The sequence below is a fragment of the Rhopalosiphum maidis genome, chromosome 2, assembly GCF_003676215.2.
Source record: "Rhopalosiphum maidis isolate BTI-1 chromosome 2, ASM367621v3, whole genome shotgun sequence".
Taxonomy (NCBI): domain Eukaryota; kingdom Metazoa; phylum Arthropoda; class Insecta; order Hemiptera; family Aphididae; genus Rhopalosiphum; species Rhopalosiphum maidis.
In genome coordinates this window covers 881,699-905,503 of record NC_040878.1, presented here as the reverse complement: position 1 = coordinate 905,503, position 23,805 = coordinate 881,699, and the positions used below count along the sequence as shown (strand labels likewise).

The 23,805-nt window shown below is 27.0% G+C and overlaps 2 protein-coding genes across 3 annotated transcripts; one reads left to right on the top strand and one right to left on the bottom strand.

Annotated features, from left to right (window-relative positions):
• Positions 1–1,128: 1,128 nt before the first annotated feature.
• LOC113550997 (glutamate receptor-interacting protein 1) lies at positions 1,129–15,115 on the bottom strand. Of its 2 annotated transcripts, none has more exons than XM_026952981.1 (13): positions 14,727–15,115; positions 14,561–14,656; positions 13,778–13,928; positions 10,384–10,671; positions 9,990–10,165; positions 8,772–8,858; positions 8,547–8,679; positions 8,230–8,459; positions 7,867–8,070; positions 6,244–6,375; positions 4,993–5,453; positions 3,907–4,056; positions 1,129–1,719 (listed from the first exon to the last, which is right to left on the bottom strand). In XM_026952981.1, exons 1-13 carry the CDS (start codon positions 14,842–14,844, stop codon positions 1,594–1,596), a joined length of 2,352 nt encoding a protein of 783 aa, XP_026808782.1. In that variant the 5' UTR covers positions 14,845–15,115; the 3' UTR covers positions 1,129–1,593. The 2 variants fall into 2 exon arrangements, with proteins under 2 accessions (XP_026808782.1, XP_026808783.1); XM_026952982.1 differs by having other exon boundaries at positions 14,754–15,110.
• A 2,822-nt stretch (positions 15,116–17,937) lies between these two features.
• Positions 17,938–23,797, top strand: LOC113550998 (sodium channel protein Nach-like). Its single transcript, XM_026952983.1, has 10 exons — positions 17,938–18,092; positions 18,775–18,975; positions 19,638–19,794; positions 19,876–20,021; positions 20,137–20,242; positions 21,180–21,456; positions 22,437–22,490; positions 23,065–23,149; positions 23,242–23,339; positions 23,408–23,797. Exons 1-10 carry the CDS (start codon positions 17,938–17,940, stop codon positions 23,674–23,676), a joined length of 1,548 nt encoding a protein of 515 aa, XP_026808784.1. The 3' UTR covers positions 23,677–23,797.
• Positions 23,798–23,805: the final 8 nt, after the last annotated feature.

Sequence of the window (23,805 nt, the reverse complement as noted above, 5' to 3'; positions counted from 1 at the left end):
AATAGAATAAAAATCCCGTTAGACGTTGTCATGTAAATATTTTAATGATTTACGCGTTGATTGTATATGGATGAATAAACATTTTATAAAATTACTGATGACCGTATTAATATTATTATTGTAAAACATAATTTAAGATTATTTCTGAGAAAAAATTCTTGTTATAAATATTTGTATTATTTATGGAAATAATGACTAAAAACGAAAATAAAAATTGGTAAACAACTCATATTATGTATAGTGAAATGGCGTTTTATCGACTTACATATTCGTATAGGTACAAAAGAGAAAATGCTTTCTTTCACACACGGGGCGGCTAATATAATATGCATTAATTCTGCAATATAATATAATTTTAATTCATATCCAGTCGTCGTCGTTGGTTTGATCTAAGCGGAAATTGCCTGCACTGAATAGCCTAACCTAAACCTAATATAATTTGGCGTTATGTAATTTATTAATTCTCATATTATTCACTCCAACTCGTTAGATGAAATTTCTATAAAATAAAAATGTCAGATGTTATAGCGGTAATGTGGCATTGTTGTATCATATCATAAGCATTTTATCATATGAAATCTGATTTATAATGATTATAAAAATAATCATACTAATATTGAATCTCTATTAATTTCTAACGTCTCTGTAATCCTGAATCATGTTTGTTGTATTTTTAACACTAATTACTTTTATACCTAATGCATAATTATATAAACGATATTTTTTTTACAACGTGATCTGCAATGTTTTGTTAATGTGTAAATGTGTTTGAGCACTTTGAGCTGAGGAACTATAATAATTCTGGTGGGTATTTTTTAATTTTCGAAGATATAAAATATTGGTACCCGGCGTATTGAGTATGCAATATTACTACACATACACATACAAAAAGTATGTATAATAATGTAGTTAATATAGCCACAGAAGATAGAATACTGAACAATGTAGCCGGTATTCTGTTCTTCGGTTTTTATTAATATGTGTATAATTTTTTTTATAAAAAATTTAAACAAAATATTTTGGGTCAATAAATAAGAATCTTTATCAGTCTTTAAATAGGTATTTTTCTAATGTACATTTCCTACTAAAAATAAAATCCCTCCTAAAAATTAAAATGATCACTGATGATTATTATTAAATTACAGTTTAATGTTTATTATAGTATATTTTCAATTACTCAAAATATCCAGTTCAAGGATATAAAATATGAACACACACATCACGCTAACACACATGGGCGCGCTCATATAAATGAGAACGTTTATAATTAACGGATAAATAAAAATAATGAGTATAAAAAAAATAAAATATAAAAATGTAACATACAGATTGTAACTTAAATTATAATTGCAATATTAACGAATACTTATTAAATAGTTTTAATGGTTATATAGGATTAGTTTTTACTTGTTATCTATGTATTGCATAGTACGTTTTACAAAGAAAAATAATACATTTTACAAAAACCAAACATATAGAACGCAAGGAGTTTTCAGCCCTAAAATGAAATTTGCGTTCGAGGAACCGACTTTGTAAGAAACGTATACAGTGCAGTATAATACAAGAGTAAATTTAATCGTGATTGTCAATTTTCTAAGGAAATTGAATTCTCTGCATGTTGTTCCGTCTTTCCACAGTCAGTGTGATTTTGTCTCCGGCAGACGCCACCAATGGTACGGTCAGACAGCAATCGGAATCGTCTGTCCTGGTATTATTGACCTGTAGAAAATTACAGATAAATTAATATTCATATGTATCAATGTATCATATTATTATGTTCCTGAAAATGTCGATAAAACGTTTATGAATAATAACGTGTATTGTTTAGTAATAATATATTACATGTATAAGTGTATAGCATTTATATTGACATTGTAGGTATTTATATAGAACGAAGCGCGCTTTCACATTTTTTATAAATAAATAATTAATTATAAGTTTTTTTTTATAATACAATTTTTTAAATCATATTTTCAACGTAAAAGAAATAATCATTTTATGTTTTCTTTAAAAAATATTATTTTTATTTATTAATGTGTTTAAAAAAAATTATCGTATTAAAACGTTTTTAAAATTTTAAAGTGTAAAATATCGCATATTTTGAAAATTGTATACCTGAAATGAGTTGCATGTATAATATTTAATAGTTTCTTGTTGAATTGAAAAATATCAATTCAATGATATGTTATTGTGTACGAAAAATGATTCTGAGCGGAAACGGTCCATCAGCATATATTATCAAGCAATATATTTATTAAATAAAGCTATTCAAGTAATTTATTCTACTTTTAGTATTAAAATAGGTTAGGTGGTGCTATTGAGTACCTTTTCACCCTGTAATTTTTCGCTATTTAGTTTAATATAAAAATTACTTATTGCACAAATAAAAGTATAATTTTGCTTTTTAATAAAAGAAAAAATGTATTTTAATATAATTGTATTTGAAGATATTGCATTTATTTTATTATATTAGTTTTTAATTATCATAATAATATATATTTATATAAACTTATAACTCATAGTATCTATAAATAGATAATATTTTAAAATAAATCAAAAGTTTTATTGCGTATAGTAAAATTTATAATAATATAAAATACATAAAACTTGAAGTTTTTCCGAATGATGTTTTTAAATTATAACAAAATAATTAATATATTGTTATTTATAGTTTAAGTAAGTAATTTCGCCAAAATTAAAATTTAAAATGTTTGTGAAAAATAATTGTTTTTATATATTTTTTAGATTTTATGATTTCAGAATGAACTATACCTATGAAGAACTCCGTATTAAATTTTCAAAACTTTGATATAAAAAAGGTTTTTGTGCATTTTTAGCTATAAAATAGTTTCTAATTTTAGCAATTTTGAAGAATTTCGTCACAATTCTAACTTTAGATGCATAAAAAAAAATCAATTATGCCTATGCATTTTAATATATTGTACAGATTTAAGTATAACTTAAGTAAGATCTTGTATTATATTTTCAAGAATTTTTGTCCAGTAAATATATTTTTAATAACATTTATAGAAAAGAACAAGAAATTGTTTTTCTTTTAAGTATATAGGTTGAAAAACAGGTCCGTCTTTCCAGCACCCCTTCATTAGCCGTATTTACTATTTTTTGTTTTATAGATTTATATTTATAAAATAGCACAGTGAATAAACCTCAAACCACTATTGAGACTTTACCTTATTGTACAGATGTTGTGCCTAATATTAAATTTCTTTTACAAATATTCACAACTCTTCCTGTTATAACAATTACGTTAAAACGTTATTTTTCTACCTTAAAATGACTGAAAACATACTAAAGATCAACAATGACTGAAAATAGACTTAATGGATTAGGTTTAGTAAACATAAATAAAAAAAAAGAGATCATTGAGGATTTTGCAAAAAACGCATCAAGAAAATTGGATTTTACAGATGGGTCAAAATAATTTTATACAATTGTTACTGTTGTTTTTATACACTTATAATTTTGTATGGACTAAAACACCCGTCTTTATTATTAAATTACTGTTTATTATTATGTACATACATATTAACTTAATGACTGACTGAAAATATAAATAAATTATTTGCATTAAAAACATTAAATGTTTGGTTTATTTTCATTTTTCTTTTTGGTAGTAGGTAGTGTATATGGTAAAATTTTAGACAGCGTGTGCCCCCCTAAAAATTCTGGATACGTTACTGATAAAAGATCGGAGAAGACAATTTTTTCAATTTTATTATTAATTTAATATGATCTGTATTGTCGAAAATTTTTTCAAAGTCTATAAAAATTATATTGGTAAAATACAAGTAAATTTGTATTGGTGGTACCACTTAGCGTGAACACACTTCATGTAACATTGTATAGTAAATAAGTATATTAAAAAAATATTGAATGAACACCTACTTGAATTATACGGTCGTATCGTTTCAGCATGCCGCTCAAGTCAGCCGGTCCGCCTTTTCTGATATTATTAACGAATACTCCTCGCTCGTACAAACCATCTGATATACTAAATCCGAAATCTTCATACACTGCGTCTTTGAACAAAGTAACCTTTACAAAAGAAGGTGGTGTTATTTTATACCCGCAGTTCAGTTTATATATATATATATAGTGGCGTACTAACGGGGGGATAAACCCCCCCGCAAAAAAAAAAAAATTCAGGTCTAAGTACATCACTGTATACATATAGGCTAAAACTTTGTCTCCATTTATGTTACATTTAAATCTAACAACAAATGTCTTTTGTGATTTCGATACAATTTTAAAATAAAACGAATTTCTAAAGTTATATAGACTCACTAAAATGAGTAAATTAAAAAAATACTGTATGTAAATACTATTGAATTCTAGAAAATATTTTACTAACAATTTAAAAAAAAATTGTTCAACAAATGTCAAATAATATTGGTAGAGTTAATTGTATAGGTCAATAATTAGACCAGTGGAATTTATCTACAAAATTATATTAAAAATATAATAATTATCGGTGGAATTTATAATCGCCTAGTGAAACAGGGTGAAATCCTAAAACTGTGGAACTTAATATCGAGATTGTTTTCACTGTAATTTAACAAACATGCTGCGGTTAACCCCAATTATTTTCTTCAATAATGCAGTCATTCAAAATCTGATACATGGAATTTTTAAAATATTAAAATATTTTAAAATTCTTGAGACATCGAAAAATTCGAATTTTTACACATACACTAAATAATTTACAATAAAAATAAGAAGTTCTCAGTATTTACTATGTACCTATCACTACTAGACATTCCTAAAGTAGTAGGAAATGTCTTAAGAATTTGAAAATCGGTCTTTAAAGTATATTTTAAAATGTCAAAATCAGAATTTGAATTTATTAAATGAAAAGATGGGGTTATTATGTTTGGTGAATAACCTTGCTGTATAATATCAAACGATAAGTAAAATATTATTATAATATACATATTCAATTCTAATTCTAAATCAGAATGGCCGTCGACTTACCTGGAACAGGTCGAAATCGAGCAACCCGTCCCGGTCTTGGTTCTCGGCTATCTTGAATATGCTGTCAATGTCGTAGTCGGCGTGCTCGCGTATGTAGTACGGGCGAAGTGTGCCACCAAAATAATCACTGTCGAACTCCGGCACCTTTCTCTGAGCGCTCTTGGACCTGTGCCTGAACACAATGCGGTCGGGTGTTGGCTCGTGCAAGTTGGGCGCTGACCGGGTACAGGTGTCTGACTCGATGGCCGAGTCTTCTGCGGCGGCGGCGGAACTGGACAGCATACCAGCGCTGGTGTACAACGACCGTTGTTGCGGCCGTGAAACAGTGATAACCACCCTGTCATCGGTGTTCTGCAGCTGCGCTATGGCAGTAGACAACGGTGCCTCAGATAGGTCTGCGCCGTTAATCGCCAGCAAACGGTCACCCACATGTATCGCGCCCGTTCGATCAGCCAATCCACCTGCATAACAGTACGTTACAGTGATCACATTACGACCAACTATTGATGCGCGCAAATTTTAACACGATGCAAAATGCCTGACGCGAATATATTTAAAAATTCCGAATAATCAGATTTTGAATTACTACATAATTATGAAGAAGAAAATAAGATGAGCGCACTTTGTGAACTACCTTGTATATTTAAATAAAAATAAAATATAATATTTTCTATACTATCTATGATTCCATGTTAGGTATTATTTTGATTAAAAAACGGAAATTATGTACCTGCGATAAAATCAAAAAATAATACTATTATTTAGGTACTGTGATATTTATGTTGCTATTATAATTAGATTTTATAGTCTGCGTGTATAGCGTATTTATGTATAATATAATAACCGTAACTTACATTAATGAATCCAGTTATTATAGTGATTTTTATCTGTTGAATTGTACGCCATTATTTTTCTACGCAATAACACGCAAGCTATAGATATACGACATACATATTTTATTTGAACCAACGAAATAATACGTAGGTACTACAATGTTGTGTACTTGTGTATTGTCAAGTTTATACGACATTTTAAAATTAAACAGCTCAATTAATTAAAACTATAAGGAATACTTTATGAACGTAACTACATTAATAGCCAATCACGAACATTAGACCTAAACATAATATTTTAAAACCTGCAAAATTTTAATTTAACTTTGATTTGATTATTTTTTGGAAATTTGGAAAAATTAAAAATTAAATTAAGTATATAATTTATAAAATATCTAATCATAATTATTTTCAATACCTGGTGATAATTCTTGTATAGAAATTGGTAATCGAGAATCTTCCGAACCTGTGATGGTAATACCCAAAGGTTCACCTTTTTTGTACAGCTCTACTGTGTATTGAACCAAATCATCTTCATTTTCATAATCATCTATAATAAACCAAATCAAATAATCATATTTAATCCATGCAATTACAATTTATTATTCTACATTTATAATGAATCATAATTATTAAAAATCCACTAATTATGAATACACCATAGGTACCATTTATTAATAAATAATTTGGTATTTTAATACAAATAAATTGGGCATTATAACCTATCTACCTACCACATAAAGAATTTAATGAATTATTAAATAAAATGAAATAAGTAAATCATGTTTTTTAATTTGAAAAGTCATTACTCATCACCTACCTCAAGATTATATTAAAAGATTGTTAAGAGTAAAAAATAATTTAAACCTATATAGCTTATACGTACAATTTTGCTATCTGTACAAAACGACTCTCAAATAGTTATATAATTTTAAAACATTCTGCATTGTTACTTGAACCAATGCCACACACGTATCACTTATTCACATAGTATAATAATAAAATTAATTGAATATATATTCGAATAAAACAATAATTATTAGTTATTGTTTAAAGAATAATTTTAAAATATGTACTACTAAAAGTTAATATACAATATTATTTTGACTATTGTTTAATATTAAGTATATTTTTCATATATCTGAAGGTATAACAATTTATTTTATTTAAGGTGTTTGGTATTTATGTATTCTATCCATAGTAAATGTCTTTAAATTTTGGTCAAATAAATAAAATAATAGCAAAACAATGATTTAGAAACATAATAAATACAAAATAAATTTGTTTTCAAATACAAGTTTTAATTTCTTCATTAATAAAATATAATTAGTGTAGATTAAAAATATTAATTAAAATCGTATTAGAATTATGAAAAGTCGTAATTGTTAAATTAAGAGAAATACTTTTACGTTATAAATATTTATATATTATTTAAAAAATATTAATTAAATGACAAACATCAAACTCCAAATAATGAATATAAAATAATGCGATTAATTTAGAGTAATATGTTCTTAGTCTAGCAGTGCCAAAACGTATTATACATAATATTATCATGTACAATTAATAAAATAAATTCCAAACGGTTACTTTAATTATTTTTTATTTTTATGAGAGTTTAAGTTCAACTGTGAAATATTAAGTAATTTGGTGATTTGTTCTTAAAATTTTCTTTATTATAGTTACCCGTAATAATATAAATATATAAAATTGCCTTTAAAAATAAAATATTTATTCTATTAAAGGGATTTAAATGTTTTACTAAAATTAAGTAAAAGTAAATAAAAAATAGCTAAAAACTGATGTATATGAAAAAATTTAATTTTTAAATTTTTTAAATAATATTAAATACTATACATTTTTGAATATTTTTTTTTTCAAAAAACTTAATTTTGTTTGAAAATGTTTAAATAATTATTATGATATACGATTTTTTTTTCTAAACAATATTTTACACTCAAAATCAAATTGGTCCTATTTAAAATAATGATTATATATTATTGCATATATTATTGGTGTGTTAAGGCTAAAAGTATATTACCTATAGCTGTATTGGAAGTCCGTACTCGCAGCGTCACTATGTCTCCAGCCTCTTGAAGTATACTACTTGCTTCTTGTCTAGTGCAATCACTTAACAATTTATTATTCACAGCCAACAATGTGTCACCAACTTTTAATGTACCCGACCGATGAGCTATAGAACCAGGTACGATTTCCGAAATGCTCACTTGTCCATTGCCATCGTCTGTACAATATACATATAAGCACCGGTCAATGTTATAATTTATAAATATCCTTTATCCATGTATAACAAATGTTAAAAAAAAATATTCATTAAATAATATATACTAATGTACTCGTACATATTATTATTTATTATTCAGAATAGACGATTACGATTTACCTGTTATCGTAATTCCGAGACTTCTGTAGTCATTTTTCAGTAGTTTTACTGTAAATTCTCCTGATGTGGGTACCACAAAATCTGTTATATCAAACTCCACCTTGATGCAGGCATTTTTTACTTCAGGTCCTAAAAAATCGTGCAGTGGTTGTTGGAATAAAGGCACAAAACTGGTGCTCTTGCACCCATTCACAGATAATATGCGATCACCTACTTGCACACAACCGGTTCTAACAAAAAATAAAAATGTATATTATATTACTATACATAATTAAACGGGAAAATCGCTAGAAAAAAAAAATTTATATAAAAGCAACCTGTCAGTGGGTCCTCCCGGTTCAATATAACAAACGACAAGTGCTAAGTTATTCGATCGAATATCCATTCCAAACCGACCATTTTCGTCGGCGACTAAAGTCAATATTGTGTAATCTACTCTTACTACGTTATCTATGAACAAACCAATATTGTTAAAATTTAAAATATTTTATAATGATCAGATGATAAAGTCCTCGTAAATATTATATTATAATGAATCTTACGTGTTTCCGTTGGTTCCCAAACTATCGGATCTATAGGATCTTCGTATACGGAGTACAAATGTTGACGCGAATCGTATGACGAACAGTCTATAAATTTGAGGTAATACAAATGTATAATATTATATAAATATAGGTAAATACCTAGTCAATTGTATATTTTAAGAGCATACCAAAAGGGCAATCCCACCTCTTGAGATTTTTATCGTACTTATTTTCGTTGATTATTTTTATATAATTTAATTTTTAATTCGAAAATAAATAAATAGCGCAATTTTAATTTGGTAAGTTATGATTTCATATATCTACAACTACAGTTATGATTCATGGTTACAAGCCTCAATAGATTATTTGATGATGGTTACACAAAAAAAAGGAATATAGATATTATCTTGTAAACATGGATTTTTTCCATCATATTTTACATATTATATCATTTATATCTTAATTTTGTTGCTTTTTTGTTTGATAAATGAACATTCAAATACGCATATTGTTGTCGCCCATAATTGTAAATTAGAATAGATCTATGTGGAAAAAATATCGTTTTAAAACAACTACTAGACAGTGTCCCGTGAGGGTTTACCCATTACAATATCTTCTGAAATAATGGAGATATCATAATTATGTTTTTTTTAAAGACTCGAAGGGACAAGGACTACAAGTATTTCATATTTTAATTTAATTAAATGTTTTGATACAAAAATTTAACAAATAATTTTTGATTTAATTATTTAAAAAAAAATTGAAGATAGCCATTTAGTTTATTTAGACGTTATATAGAGTTTTCGACATTTTATTTTCATTAGCTTATGATTTTGAGAATATTTTTGTATTATTAAATGAGTACGAGCCCACGGGACACATATTTGATGACACTGGGCATTTAAATGATATTAAATAATTTACAATTTTTCTCAAACTAGAAAAAATATTAAAAATCATGAGATTAATGAAAATAAAATGTTGAAACGTAAATATTTTCTGAAAAATAAACTACAAAATTTATTTTTTTTCCTTTTTTACCAAAACATTAAATTAAGTTAAAATATAAAATACTTGTAGCTCTTGTCCCTGTGAGTCTCATATAAAAAACAAAATTATAATATCTCCATTATTTCAAGAGATATAGTAAAGGGTATATCCTCACGGGACACCTTATTATACAGCGTGTTAAGTACTATACTTAATTGTAAAATAGAACCACACATTTGCACTTACATTCGGCGTGTATTAAGTCTGCGGTAAATGCTGGTATTATTTCCAGTCTGAGAGTGGACTGAGCGCCTCCACATGTTCGTAGAAGTTTGTAAACGTCACTAGCAGCTGTCCTTAGCCCGGCTACCCTCGTATCATTGACTGCCACTATCTGGTCACCCGGATATATAGCACCGCATCTTTAGTAAAATATTATTTCATATTTTCATTTGGTAATGCATTTGCATTGTTAAAAGTATATGTTAATACGAATAATGGAATACAGATGTAATTGGGGTATAAGAGTGTCTAAGTGTGCTTAGTATTCCATTTGTAGTTAATTAGTTCATATTTTGTTTATAATACTATTTTCTATTTATCTATTAAAACCATTTTTAACGCAAGAACTCAGACTTACCGTTCGGCAATGCTACCAGGTTTTACATGATCGACTACAACCGCGCTATTATTGATTGTGTTTGTCAAACTTAGACCTAATTGATGAGGTCTCGGACTTTCGACTTCAACCAGCAGTGGACAAGTGGCGTTACCAACTCTTTCCGCCGCCGATACTTGGTATCGCACGGTCAATCGACACGCTCCGTCAGACTGCCTAAGTACTGCATCAGCATCAGCCAATATCAAGCCATTCAATGAAACACCATCGACGGCTAATAAATGATCACCGACCTTAATTGTGCCTTCTCTAAAAATAAATCAATATATTATTAATTTATATCAATCAATGTTTGCATATTTAATAACCTAATTTGTTATCATAAAACACGTTTATAACTATAAATAGTTTTAAGTAAAAACTTTTTAGTCCAGCAAGGTTAGGTATGTATAGAAATTTATAATATATTTGTATATATACTTATTACTTATTTAGTTATTATTATACCAATTAAATAAATTGCATCGCATACGGGGTGATTTATATACAACACGTAGTACATAGATACTTCGGGTTGATAGGTTGCAGACTAATTGCAAGAGACCTTTCAATTATTTCCCGAACAGAGTCTCCCATTAATTCTATAAATTAATGCTTAAATAGCCTTATGGCTAATTGTAAAAAAATTATTATTTAGCTGGTTGACATCTGACGGTTTGTTTTCGTCTGATAAGATTTTAACAAAAATGATTGAATCTCAACTATTATTTGAAGTTAAATGCTAAAAAAACGAATAGATCACGTGTAATTTGTGTAAAACTCATACAGTTAATTTATAAAACCAATTTGAAAAATAAAATTAAGAATGGCTTTTATTACCATGACATTATTGGAGGAAAAAGCGTTAACATAGGAAAAGTCAAGATCAAAAGAGGAAGAAAGTAATTTAAATATATTCTAGAACAGTGATGCTCGACCTTTTTTCTTAGGCAGCCCACTTTAGTAAATAATTATCTTTGAGCGGACTATTAAATATAAAAGTATGAATAATCTCAATCTTAATCTTTTGTTGTACATAGTAGATTATACAATTTATACATGTAGGTACAATTATAGGTACATATTAGATTATGAGGATTGGAACAACTAAATTTCAACCAAATGTTTTACTTTTATATAGTAAACGAAACATACACTAGAATTTTAGTTTTATTATTATTATTATTACTGTTATTATTACATTTTTTGAATACTTAAAAGAATACATAAATTTATAAAAAATCGTGTTTACAATAATTTTACTATTTTGTTTTATTTTAAAAAAAATGTTACGTGGGCCACATAGAATACCTTCAGAGGTTGGGCACCACTGTTCTAGACTTTTAGAGTATAAAAGAAAAAGAAAAATAGTAAATAGATATTAAAACATGAGTCACAGGTGGCTCCATCACAGGCATCATAATTAAATAGGGAGTAGTATGGGCTATTATAAAGACTAACTAATTTGTTTATTAAACATTTTGGAGTTAATTATTAGTACTTAATTAATTTGTCTGTTATTATTTTTTTTAGGAGATTCAAACGGAATATATAAATTTAAAAATGTACTTTACTAAATGTGCCAATGAATCTAATTAAATGATAATACATCTAAAAACAGATTTTGTGAATTTTAAACTACAAAATATTTTTCTAATTTTTTCGATTTTAACGAATTTCAAATGCATATACCCAAATATGCGTCTTGCTATGATGTTTTTAAATATTTTTATACAGATATAAGAATAACTTTTATAGGATCTTGTATTCAATTTTCAAGAATTTTGACCCAGCAAATAATTTTTAGAAAAAAAAAAATTAAAAATTTCTCTTGCATATAAATAACTCAAAAAGAGGTAAACAATTTTGAAAATTTTTATATAATGAAAATAATAATATAAACATTTGGCATAGAATATCTATTGTTATTTTTTATTTTTGCAATATAACAATATATTAAAAATTGTTTGAGGAGAAATAATTATTTTACGTGTGAATATCGAACATTTGAACTTGAAATGCTCATAAAATATTAATTTGGCTTTCTACTGGAATTGTTTTCATATATAGATTGAAAAACTAATAAATAACCATGCATTAAATTAAAATTTATATGAATTTTATCAAAATTCTAACTTTTAAACGTTTATAAATAAATATTGTGACTATAGATTTTCAATATTTTTAATTGAGAAATTAACAAATTATGAGGAGCTTTGTAATAAATTTTCAAACATTTCTACTCAGCAAATAATTTTTAATCAATATTCATAAAAAAAAATATTTTAAAGAAAATTTCATATACCTATAAATAGCTCAAAAATCGTTTAAATATTTTGAAAATAGATAATGATAATATAATTGTCTGGTTATGAATTTAAGTAACTATTTATCCGTTTTTGAGTTATATCAAAAAAATAAAATAAATTATGTTTAAAATTGGATTTGTGTAAAATTTCCAGTTTTACTTAAATTATTTGTTTGTTTTTTTCTTGACATTAAAAATAAGTACTGGGTTTGATCTATCTAAAGTACAAACTAAATTCAACTTTATATCCAAAACCACCCTCATTTTTATTATAATATAATACTCATCCAAAAATACAAAACAACTACTTCATTATAAAATTAATACTTTCATTATCAAGTTCAAAATCTAAAATTGTCATTTTTCAATTTTTAAAGAAGTTATAGCCTTATAGGTTATCAAAAAATAAAAAAATGTGGGAAAATCTATCTCAACTCTCGTGTAGACTTAACAACAAATTAAAATCTGTTTTCGAATTTCTTATCACTTCACTAGATCAATTGGTATTATAATATTATAATCCGGTTGAACATTGTTATACTTAATATTATTATTATTATTATATGGGTTATTTTATTTTTATTTTTATTCCACGTTACAATTTTTTATGTACATTATGTGTCAAAATGTGCCATATAATAAATAAATAAATTGGTATGTTTGACAAAAACACGTCTAAATTTATATGTTCTACGTCTATTAGACAAAGATAGAAATGGTCGGTATATCGAATCCCCTTATAATTACAATATTAATTTCGTTATACAAAAACAAGATGTATATTGGTTAATAATTGGAATAATAGAACAAATCTTTGTCATATATTCATCCTGTCATCCAGATGCAATGATAAAATCAAAGTGTCATTAAAGCCTCAAAGTCTAAACACGTCACAAGAATAGGACTACCAAGAACATTTTGCATATAGCCACGATATTCTCCAAGCCAGTCCTAATTTTACATAACAATTATTTAATCAGAATTATTATTATCTATTAAATTTATCATCAATTTAAAAAAATTTAAATTTCTGAACAAAAATCTAAACTTGATTTAAATATTACTAACCTATCGGCAGGCCCGTCGGGTCTAACATGCGTCACGGTCAACGGCTTGCACATGTCAGGATCCGGATGTGCACCACCACGCAGTACTATCCCGAGACTACCGTCTTCTCGTTCAATGAACACGTCGATGATTTTGTGCTTCACATACTGATCTGAAAATAAAGAATAAAAGCATATACACAAAAATATCAATTTGAATACCTTCAAAAAAATATGTTTTGAAATTATAAGAAACTTGAGTTTTATGAAAATTAAGTTGTAGATATTTTCTTTGCCTGTTTAAATATTCAGTATACTAAATTGGTTAAATACTATTAGTTTTTAATATGATAATACGCATTCCTCAATTTAAAATTACCTTTTCATTGAGATCTACCTCACTTTTCATTTATTGTTGATTATATTTAATCTTTATGTTTACCATAATTAAGTATCTATCTGACCATATATGCCTAAAACTACTATTTTGCTATAATTGCAAAATTTTCATAGGTATATATGTATATATAATATATATAAAAGCCCCTAATATTTGTTCTATAGCTATATAATTTTCCTAAAGCTCCATTAATAATTGAATTGTTACTGATTATAATAATAGTTAAATTATACTAAATAATTTGAACAATGGACTTGTACAATGATAATGTAGAGTGTGCTGAGTGGGTATAATACTATATTATATACTTTCTAGTTAATTTTCTGTTGCATGTATATTACATATTATCTATATTTAGTTCTACTTTACAGTCATATCAATATTATTATATAAATACACTCGTACATTGATCCGTGTAGTTACTGGACTCATAAATTGTGTGCTTGGACACCATTCGCTTGTCTTCACTCTTCTGGGTTGAACACACTTTCTCCAGCAGCCCTAAAACAAATTATGACAACACGATTGTGAGTTGGCTGTCGACTGTTTATAATATTATATTTGAACATACAATGTTGCTCACGTGTAGGCTCCTTACATTTGCTCGTAGACTTCCGGTTCTGCACGCTTTGTTTCGGAGACGTGTGTTTCTTCGACCGTAGCGTAGAAAACTTTAACGATGAAAACATTGCGCCACCGTCATGCTGATTTGCGGTATAGCGCAGTTAAAAGAGCGACGCGACGAGATGACGGCGCGGTGTACACTGAACTTGTACACTAGACACAACCGTGTCGGTGATCCATTTGGCTGAAGTTTAATTTTGGAACACACGACTCATTGCTGTATACTACACCCGCGTCCCTTCCACCGATACCGAAAACGATGAAAAGAAATACAATTTGGAAAAAATATCTTCGTATTTATTATGCAGTACTCACTTACGCCTCCGTCGTTAAAGTCGCCTTTTGCCAAACTACACACAAAATAATAAATATCAGCCTTTACGTGTAAAAACAATTACAAAAAAAGGACGGGAAAATAAACAAATTAAAACAAAATCTATATTTGTTTTTATACGTCCAAGGACTGGCGTTGACGCGTTTTGCAGTGGGGGAGTGAGTCTAATTATAGAGTGAAGGGATTGGAGACAGGCATAACGAATGAACGTGAAGGCTCAAATATACAGTGACGTATGTTAATAATATTCAACTGTGTAATACTAAAATTTTTAGAGAAAAAAAATACAGTTAAATTAATTGGTAAAATAAACTATTTTTGTCATTGAATTAATAAAAAATATTATTTTTATCAATTACAAAAACTATTTAACATAAATGTTATTAATTTTAATCAAATATTAAACTTTATTAAAATTTTATTTAAAAAAAAAACAATTATTATTTAGTTTTAAAATGTTAATATTACGTCTATGTATAAAAATCAATAAATCCTTTATCCGGCTAGGTCAATTTTAATCATACTAACATTGATAGTATAGAACTTGACAAAAAAACTCCAAAAAACAATGAATGCAAATATCTAATTCCAAAAAATATATAAATATGTCTTTAAAACAATCAAATTTGGCATTATAAAATCGTTAAAAATTTATATTCCTCATTATTTTAATTTTATATTTCATTCAAAATTTATTATTTTTTACAAAACGTAGTAATAAATTATAATATATTATTAGAAACTAAATACCTACGTAGTTCATATTATCGCATTCGTGGGAGTTGTTAGTTTGTGACACCAACAATAATACCTTATTATGTCTATTGTCTGTAAAAGCATGAATGAAACGCACTTGTGTTAACTTCTAACAGTTATTACAAACTGCCTTTGATTATTTTTATTTAAATCATAATATAGTTTTGTTGGATTATAACTTTATATCTAATATAATAGACCCTTAAATATAATATAGTTTCTTTTTTTATTACAAAATATTTTTAATGCCATTATAGGTACTTAACTTTTTAAGGTAAACTAGGAGGTACATAGTCTATAACAATTAACAGGGGTGGCCAACATGACTATGTACGCGAGCCGAATTATCTAATCTGTACTTTTATATCACAAAAATAATAAAGATAGCTAACATCCGATAAACATATTAAATTATGAAATATGAAATTATAAAATAATAATAATAATAAAAACATTTTTTTTTCATAAATGTATGCAAAAAAAATTAAAATTTTGGTTTTGTAAACAAGACCACGAGCCTCATACGTCGATGAAGAGAGCCGCATGCGGCTCGCAAGCCGCAATTTGGCCACCCCTGGTCTATAATATAACTCAATGGCGCAACAAGCGAGGGTGTTGGGTGGTACTTAAACTGGGACACCAAAGTACATGCCATTTTGGGGACTCCATTTGATGCATTTACATTTTTTGTATACTATTATAATATATAAAACCAATACAAAAATAATATATAATATTATGACGCATAGGTATATTATAATAATATGACATATTAAAATTTTAATAAACATTAAAAAGTGGCATTACCATAGAACAACGGTTCTCAACCGTTTTATATTCGTGTACCATCTACACAGTTTTTTTTTACTTAATAATGTATACGTTTATGTTACATGTGTAGAATTTTATTTTATTAGGAATTAAGTATTTAATGTACAAAAATAAATTAAATTAAATTAAATATATGTACAATTATTATTATTATTATTATTTATTATTACGATTACAAACGACCTCCACACCACCAAATAAACCAAATTATATTCAATGTTAATAATTATTTGTTCCAATTTTTTTTATAAAGGAAGATTTTGTTCGCGTACCATAGGTTGAGAAGCGCTGTCATAAAACATTATGTTCAATGTTATTATTATAACAATCATACAAATATTTTATGTTTTAATTTATTGTACCTAATGTTTTGGTTAAAAAGTTAAAAAATATATTTTTTTATTTAATTATTTTCAAAAAAATTGAAAATAGCCATTTTGTAGAGTTCATTTTTTTGAAAATATTGGCGTTTCAACATTTAAATTTCATTAATCTCTTGATTTTTAATATTTTTTTCTAGTTTTGAAAAAAACTGTGGCAGTTGAAAGCGTTTTCCGGCTCTACAAGCACGCGGGCCATATTATATTTGATACAATGATTTTTTTGAAATTAGAAAAAAATTAGGAGATTAATGAAATTAAAATGTCGAAACTTCAATATTTTCAGAAAAATGAACTATACAAAATTGCTATTTTTTATTTTTTTTAAAGAATTAAATAAAAAAATATATTTTTACTTTTTTACCAAAACATTGCAATAAATGAAATCATGGAATGTTTGTAGTTCTTGTCCCTGTGAATATTATTAAAAAACCAGAATTATGATATCTCAGGAGATATCGCAATAGGTAAATCCTTATGGGACATCCTGTATAATATATATATATATATTGCGGTTTGTTAAATGATGTGATATAACCACAGATTATCACCACTGATGGGGCACCATATAATTTTTTACACTAGGGCACCATAAGTTGTAGTTACGCCACTGATATAGCCATAATAATTGTTATCTGTGTCAATATCATTATATACCTACCCAAATAAATCAATAACAAAGTATATAGGAACCTTTGTCGAACACCAATATATATTTCATACACGCCAGATTGTCAGAGATAATTTGTTCGCGTTTTCAAAGCCATTATTATACCTAATACGTGCTGTGTATAAATACAGTCGATATGCTTAATCATTTTAATAAAAAGCAAACTGTTGGAGAAACAACATTAAAAATGTTTGACGGTCTGAATAACATAGAAAAAGTTGACACGTCGAAAACAAAGCTATTGAAGACTAGCATGCGTCTCCAGTTCAATGAATTTTTTAACCACAGTACATTACACGGAGTTAGATATATAGCACAAAGCGATCGGCCACTTCACGAACGGTATTTAAATTAATTTAATTAATTGTAAACTTGTCTTATAACTTAAAGTCAAGAAAAATTATCCAATATCAAAATGTAAATAAATTCATTATATATGGGTTATTGATTTACACCCCAAACAAATACGATTAGTAAAATATTATCAAGTACCTACAAGGCTACATCTAACCTACTACATAATTGACAAAATTCCTGTTCGTCGTCCAGTATATCTAAAACCATAAGCAACATTTGAAAAACATACTAGAAAGTGTAGAACGTAGAAATTGAATATTTTTAAATATGAATGTAAATTTAAGAAACTGATATCGATAATGAAAAATTGTATATTTTCTCTTGACACCACTACCCTGTTTACTTGTGTCAGGGAAGTAAAAAGTCTTCTAAATAGTCTAAATAATACAAGGGAATCTATTTCATCCTTCTGATTTCCATTCCCAAATTTCTGACTCCAGAAATGTACACGACACGTTTTCTACCCCTATAAATTATAATACATATATCACTCATATAAGTAACTTTAATTTATTTTTCATTTATGACCCAATCTATAACATAAACAGTTCTGACCATATTTTATATTATAAACTCTATAAAAATATAAAACAATGCTTAAAAATAGTAAAATAATTATATTTAAAAAAAATATACGTATTTAAGATACATTATACATATTTCATAGGTTCATGTGGTTTAGTTTCTTATCCGTGGGAATTGTTGTCACTTCTATCATTATAATATCGCTTTGGGAGAAGTTCCAAACAAGTCCGACCATTACTGGTTTAGATACAGACTTCCACAGTTGGGACGTACAATTTCCAGCCATAACGATTTGTCCTAAACGACCAACTTCCGATGAAAAAGTATGGGAGTACGTCACGAAGTAAGCAAAATTTTATAGTTTAACGAAAGTAATTTATAACTAATGATTTTTTATTTAGTTCACAAATATTTTATATTTCTATTGGCTATGACCTATGGTTGTATATTATTGTATTTATGTACGTATAGTATATTTTACCTGATTAATTGAAATAAAACATCATCGATTTATTTACCACCGATAAAAATATAATATAATTACAAATTACATTTTATAAATCATTGAACTTGATAATTTTACTGTTATTTAATACTTTAAGATAAACAACTAACAAGTCAATCATAATTATTAAATTTTAAATGCACTATGTAACACTATCTAATCTTAATAATTTAGCATGTATGTAAAATACTTATATGTGATGAAATTAAATTTAAATTTAAAAAAACACAATAATATTGACGACTTTATGACGTAATTAAATATTAATACATATTTGAATTGATCTACACTACAATAAGTTGAATATTATAAAAATATATATAGAAACGCTTCAACACTTGACACTGCAAATAAACAACTATGCGAATTTTGATAAATTGTCCAGTAATTATTTAAAATACGGAATATTAAGTATGATTATTTTTAAATATCAATAAGTTACATTAACTTTTGCTATTTATGATAACATTAACTGTTCATTATGTATTATAATTATTTAGTGTGTACGACAATAACACGGACAATGAACGCGCAGAAACATTTTTCAAATTTGTTAACGAAGTTGCTTCGTTCTCGTACGAAAATGTTCAAACGTTTAAACAATTTTCTGATTACGATTGGTTACCTAAGGATAATTTTAAAGATTTAGCTTACCAAGTAATATTTTTCGTTTTTATTATTATTACCTACTAGTTACTATAGATATATTAAAAAAGTACTTTAATGCTTTACATATAGGTAGTATATCATTGCGAAGACTTACTATACGATTGCACATTCAAAGGCGAACTATACAATTGTTGTTTGGGATTTGAGCCAGTGTTCACAGAATATGGATTTTGTTATAGTTTCAATGCTAAACACGTAGTACCTGATTGGCCATGGTAATTCAAATAATGCGATCCATTGCAATTAATATTTTACACAATACCTACATTTTATAAAAGTTGAATACCAGTTGTAAACACCGTTGAATTGATTTTATTTATCGTTCAACAGGATGCCCGAAAATTATTCAAAAGCCAATATAGAATACGTCTACGAAACAGACAATAAATTGACCATTACGTTTAATATGGACAATGTAACTAAAAACCCATTAAAAGTAAGAAGCATATGTACAATGACACGAAAAAACATATAACCAATTAAAGTAGCAATATAGCGTTATAGCCTATAAGTAGATGTTTCTATGGGTAAATGTAAACTCCTCTAAAATATTGTAAATTCCCCTAAAAACAAACTGTAAGTATTACACTTATATTAATTCCTCTAAAAGAGGTAATAGAGATAATTTAAATTGTATTTATATTTTATAAATTTTTTTACTTTTATTTAATCGTCAATTAATAATAATAATCAAATAGTTGTAACAATTGTGTATGCACAACAATAAAAAATTTCTACACTTCATTATATAAAAACAGTTTCACATTATAACAACAAAAAATATAATTTTAATTAAATTAGAATTATGGTGAATATGATTTTGTTTTAAATATAAAATATAAATGCAATTAATATAGTACAAAATTTTAGAGAATAACTAGAATTGTTTTCAAGTGGTATCCTCCTCGGTGAATAATGCTATATGGTTCGATTTTTTAAGATAGAAAAATGTTATTAGGGGAATTTATTATTGAGAGTTTACATTTGCAATCTGTTTCTGTATAATTTACGACTTATTTTCACGTAAATTTGTAGGGTGTATATGAGATACAACTATTAATGTAAATAGCTCTAGTGGATCTGAGATTTTTTTTTTAAATTTTATATTTATAATTTCTATTTTAATTTTATTTAATGCTAATTTGATAATATTGTATTATTATATAAATACAAAAAAATGTCCTAATAACAAGGAAGGGGGACGGATTCATATATATCCATAATACCCATAGACCATAGTACCTATCCTTCAAGTACACGGTCCACTATTGTGTCCTTAATAGTAAATACTTCCATATATAGGTACTAAGTATTAAAGTATACCTTTATTCCATAATCCCTTTGTAATTTTATTGTCCATGATGATGCGACAGGTATTTATACACAGCAAAGACGACATGTTAATCGTAGACTCGCTACCGCAACATCTGTGGACCAGGAGAATAGCAAAAATATTTTTTAATAGCAAACAAACGTACACCACCGAAGGCGCTCGACAGTTAACAATAAAGCAAAGGAAATGCGTTTTTCCAGACGAGATATCGTTATTGACGGATTCCAACTACACGTTTAGCGCTTGTATGATTCAATGCCGAATGGATACCAGCAGGAAACTATGTGGATGTGTCTCTTGGTTTTATAAATCTATAAGTAAATGAAATTTAACTTTTTTTTTAAATAAGTAGTATCATAGTATATTTTAATTCTTTTATCACCCTCGATTTATTTCCGAATTTTATATTTATTATTTTAGAATATTCAAATATTCTTATTGATTTATTTTTAAATAACGGAGAGTTAATCCAATTTACAATGCGGTCAACAGACAGGCACATATACAGGGAGGGGGTTCAAAAATAATAAACATAAAACTCAGAAATATACCTATAGAGTATAGGATAATAAAATGACTAAAAAACTAAAAATGTTCGTTCAGCGATCAATGATCCGAGTATACAGCCATACAGGCACGTACACAGAGGGGTAATTTGGGTGTTCAAACACCCCCCGAAATACTTCAGTTTTTGTATAGTTATTTACTTATTCAATTGTAATGTTAATTTTGTTATATCAATGTTTGGATTTAAAATAAAATATTTTAAGTATACCTAATTTTCATGAACAATTTTTGTACATTTATTAAAAAAAGTTCTACTTTTCAATAACTGATTTTCAAAAACACCCCCCAAAACTTTTTTCTGCGTACGTCCCTGCGTGTATAATAGGTAAATAAAGCATTGTGCGAACACGTATAACCGCAAACTTCACGAGGTTATAATTTAAAAACAAATGATTTTCCCCAATTTGTTTTTGGGCCATCATTCTTAAAAAGTTGCTTAAGTTAATTAGGCTTACTTGGGGTGGTGTTGCATAGCAAATCGAGGGTATTTTCGTTTTTAAATATACGAGCGATCATTTAGTGCCATGCTGCCATGCTGAACTGGGGAGATGGTATTTTGCATCAATTTTATTACCTGTAATTTGTGCATTATAATCTTAATAATTTTAAATTTAGATCTAACACGTTTTAAATTTTTTAGGTTTTCCATCAAATAATCAGCATATTATAATTTCAAATTTCACCAATTTATTGAACAATACAATTATATATTTTAATACTATTGTTTCAGATGGGTATAAATATTGCGATTTGGACGGACTAAAGTGTATTGGTAAAAATCTCAGTACGTATTTAATATTATTTAGATTTTATCGATGATGAAACATAAACCCAGTAATTTTTTTACAAAAATCTAAAAATTTTTATCTCCAATTAATCTACAGAATCGTTATTTAAAAGGATGTCGTACCTGCATTTGTTGTATTACCATACTAAAATATAAATACGTTCAGAAATTCGAATTTTGTGTGTTTAGCAGGTTTAATTTAAATATTAGAGTGAAATTACCTATTATCAAACTTAAATATAGAAAGATTATTTGTGTTCTCTAGACGGGTTTTTACGGTATTTATTTTTTAAATGTATATGTTATGAGTACCTATGTAAAATATTAAAAATGTTTATAGTGCACTAAGCACTTAAAAATTAAAATATCGTAAAAAACTAATGAGGGAACACGTATTAAGTACTTATCTTTAAATTTGTTAGTAGGTAATTTCACTTTTAATATTTAAGCTAAGCCTACAAAATTGGAACTACTGAACGTATATTTTAGTATAGTATGCCTTAATAAGATGGAGATAACACGGGTACGATGTCCTCATAATAAAATTTATTAATTTACTCAATATGTCTAGAACAAATATTAAACGGACTTGCCTGTCCATGTGAATTGGGGTGTATGAACACAGTTTACGAAGTAGAAAAACTTCAAGATGCTCAGTATGTTAATACATGATATATTAAAATAAAAAAATCTAAAGAAATGTAAATTGTAACTAATGAAAATGCTGAACTAATACAATTATTATTAGGTCTGATCAAATTGATGAACCACTAGAAATCAGTTTTGTATCATGGCCAATGGTGAGGTACAGAAGAGAAGTATTATTTGGCTGGGTAGATTTGCTAGGTTAGTCATAAACTTATTATAATTATTGAATAAATATTCATTAACTATTATTTTTACATTTCTTATAGTGGCTTTTGGTGGCATAGCAGGTCTATTTTTAGGTTTCAGTTTGCTGAGCGGAGTAGAAATTATATATTACTTCACATTAAGAGCATGTTGCATGGTGACAAATAACCCTACAGTATTAGAAGAATTAAGTCAAGAATATGATCAGAAAGACAAACCTATTATAAATTTAGGGTTAAAACCATTATGGACTGTTGAAAATAAGAAAACTCCTGTAATAACTAAAAATCACGGGAAAAAAAAGGCATTTGCTTTACCTTTTTTGCCTTAAATATTAGTACAATAATTAATAAGTGACACAAATATAATAGTATTATTTTATTTTAGGATTATATATAATACACTAATGTATTATGTATATATATTTATCAATAACTATAACAAAAGCGAACACAAATAA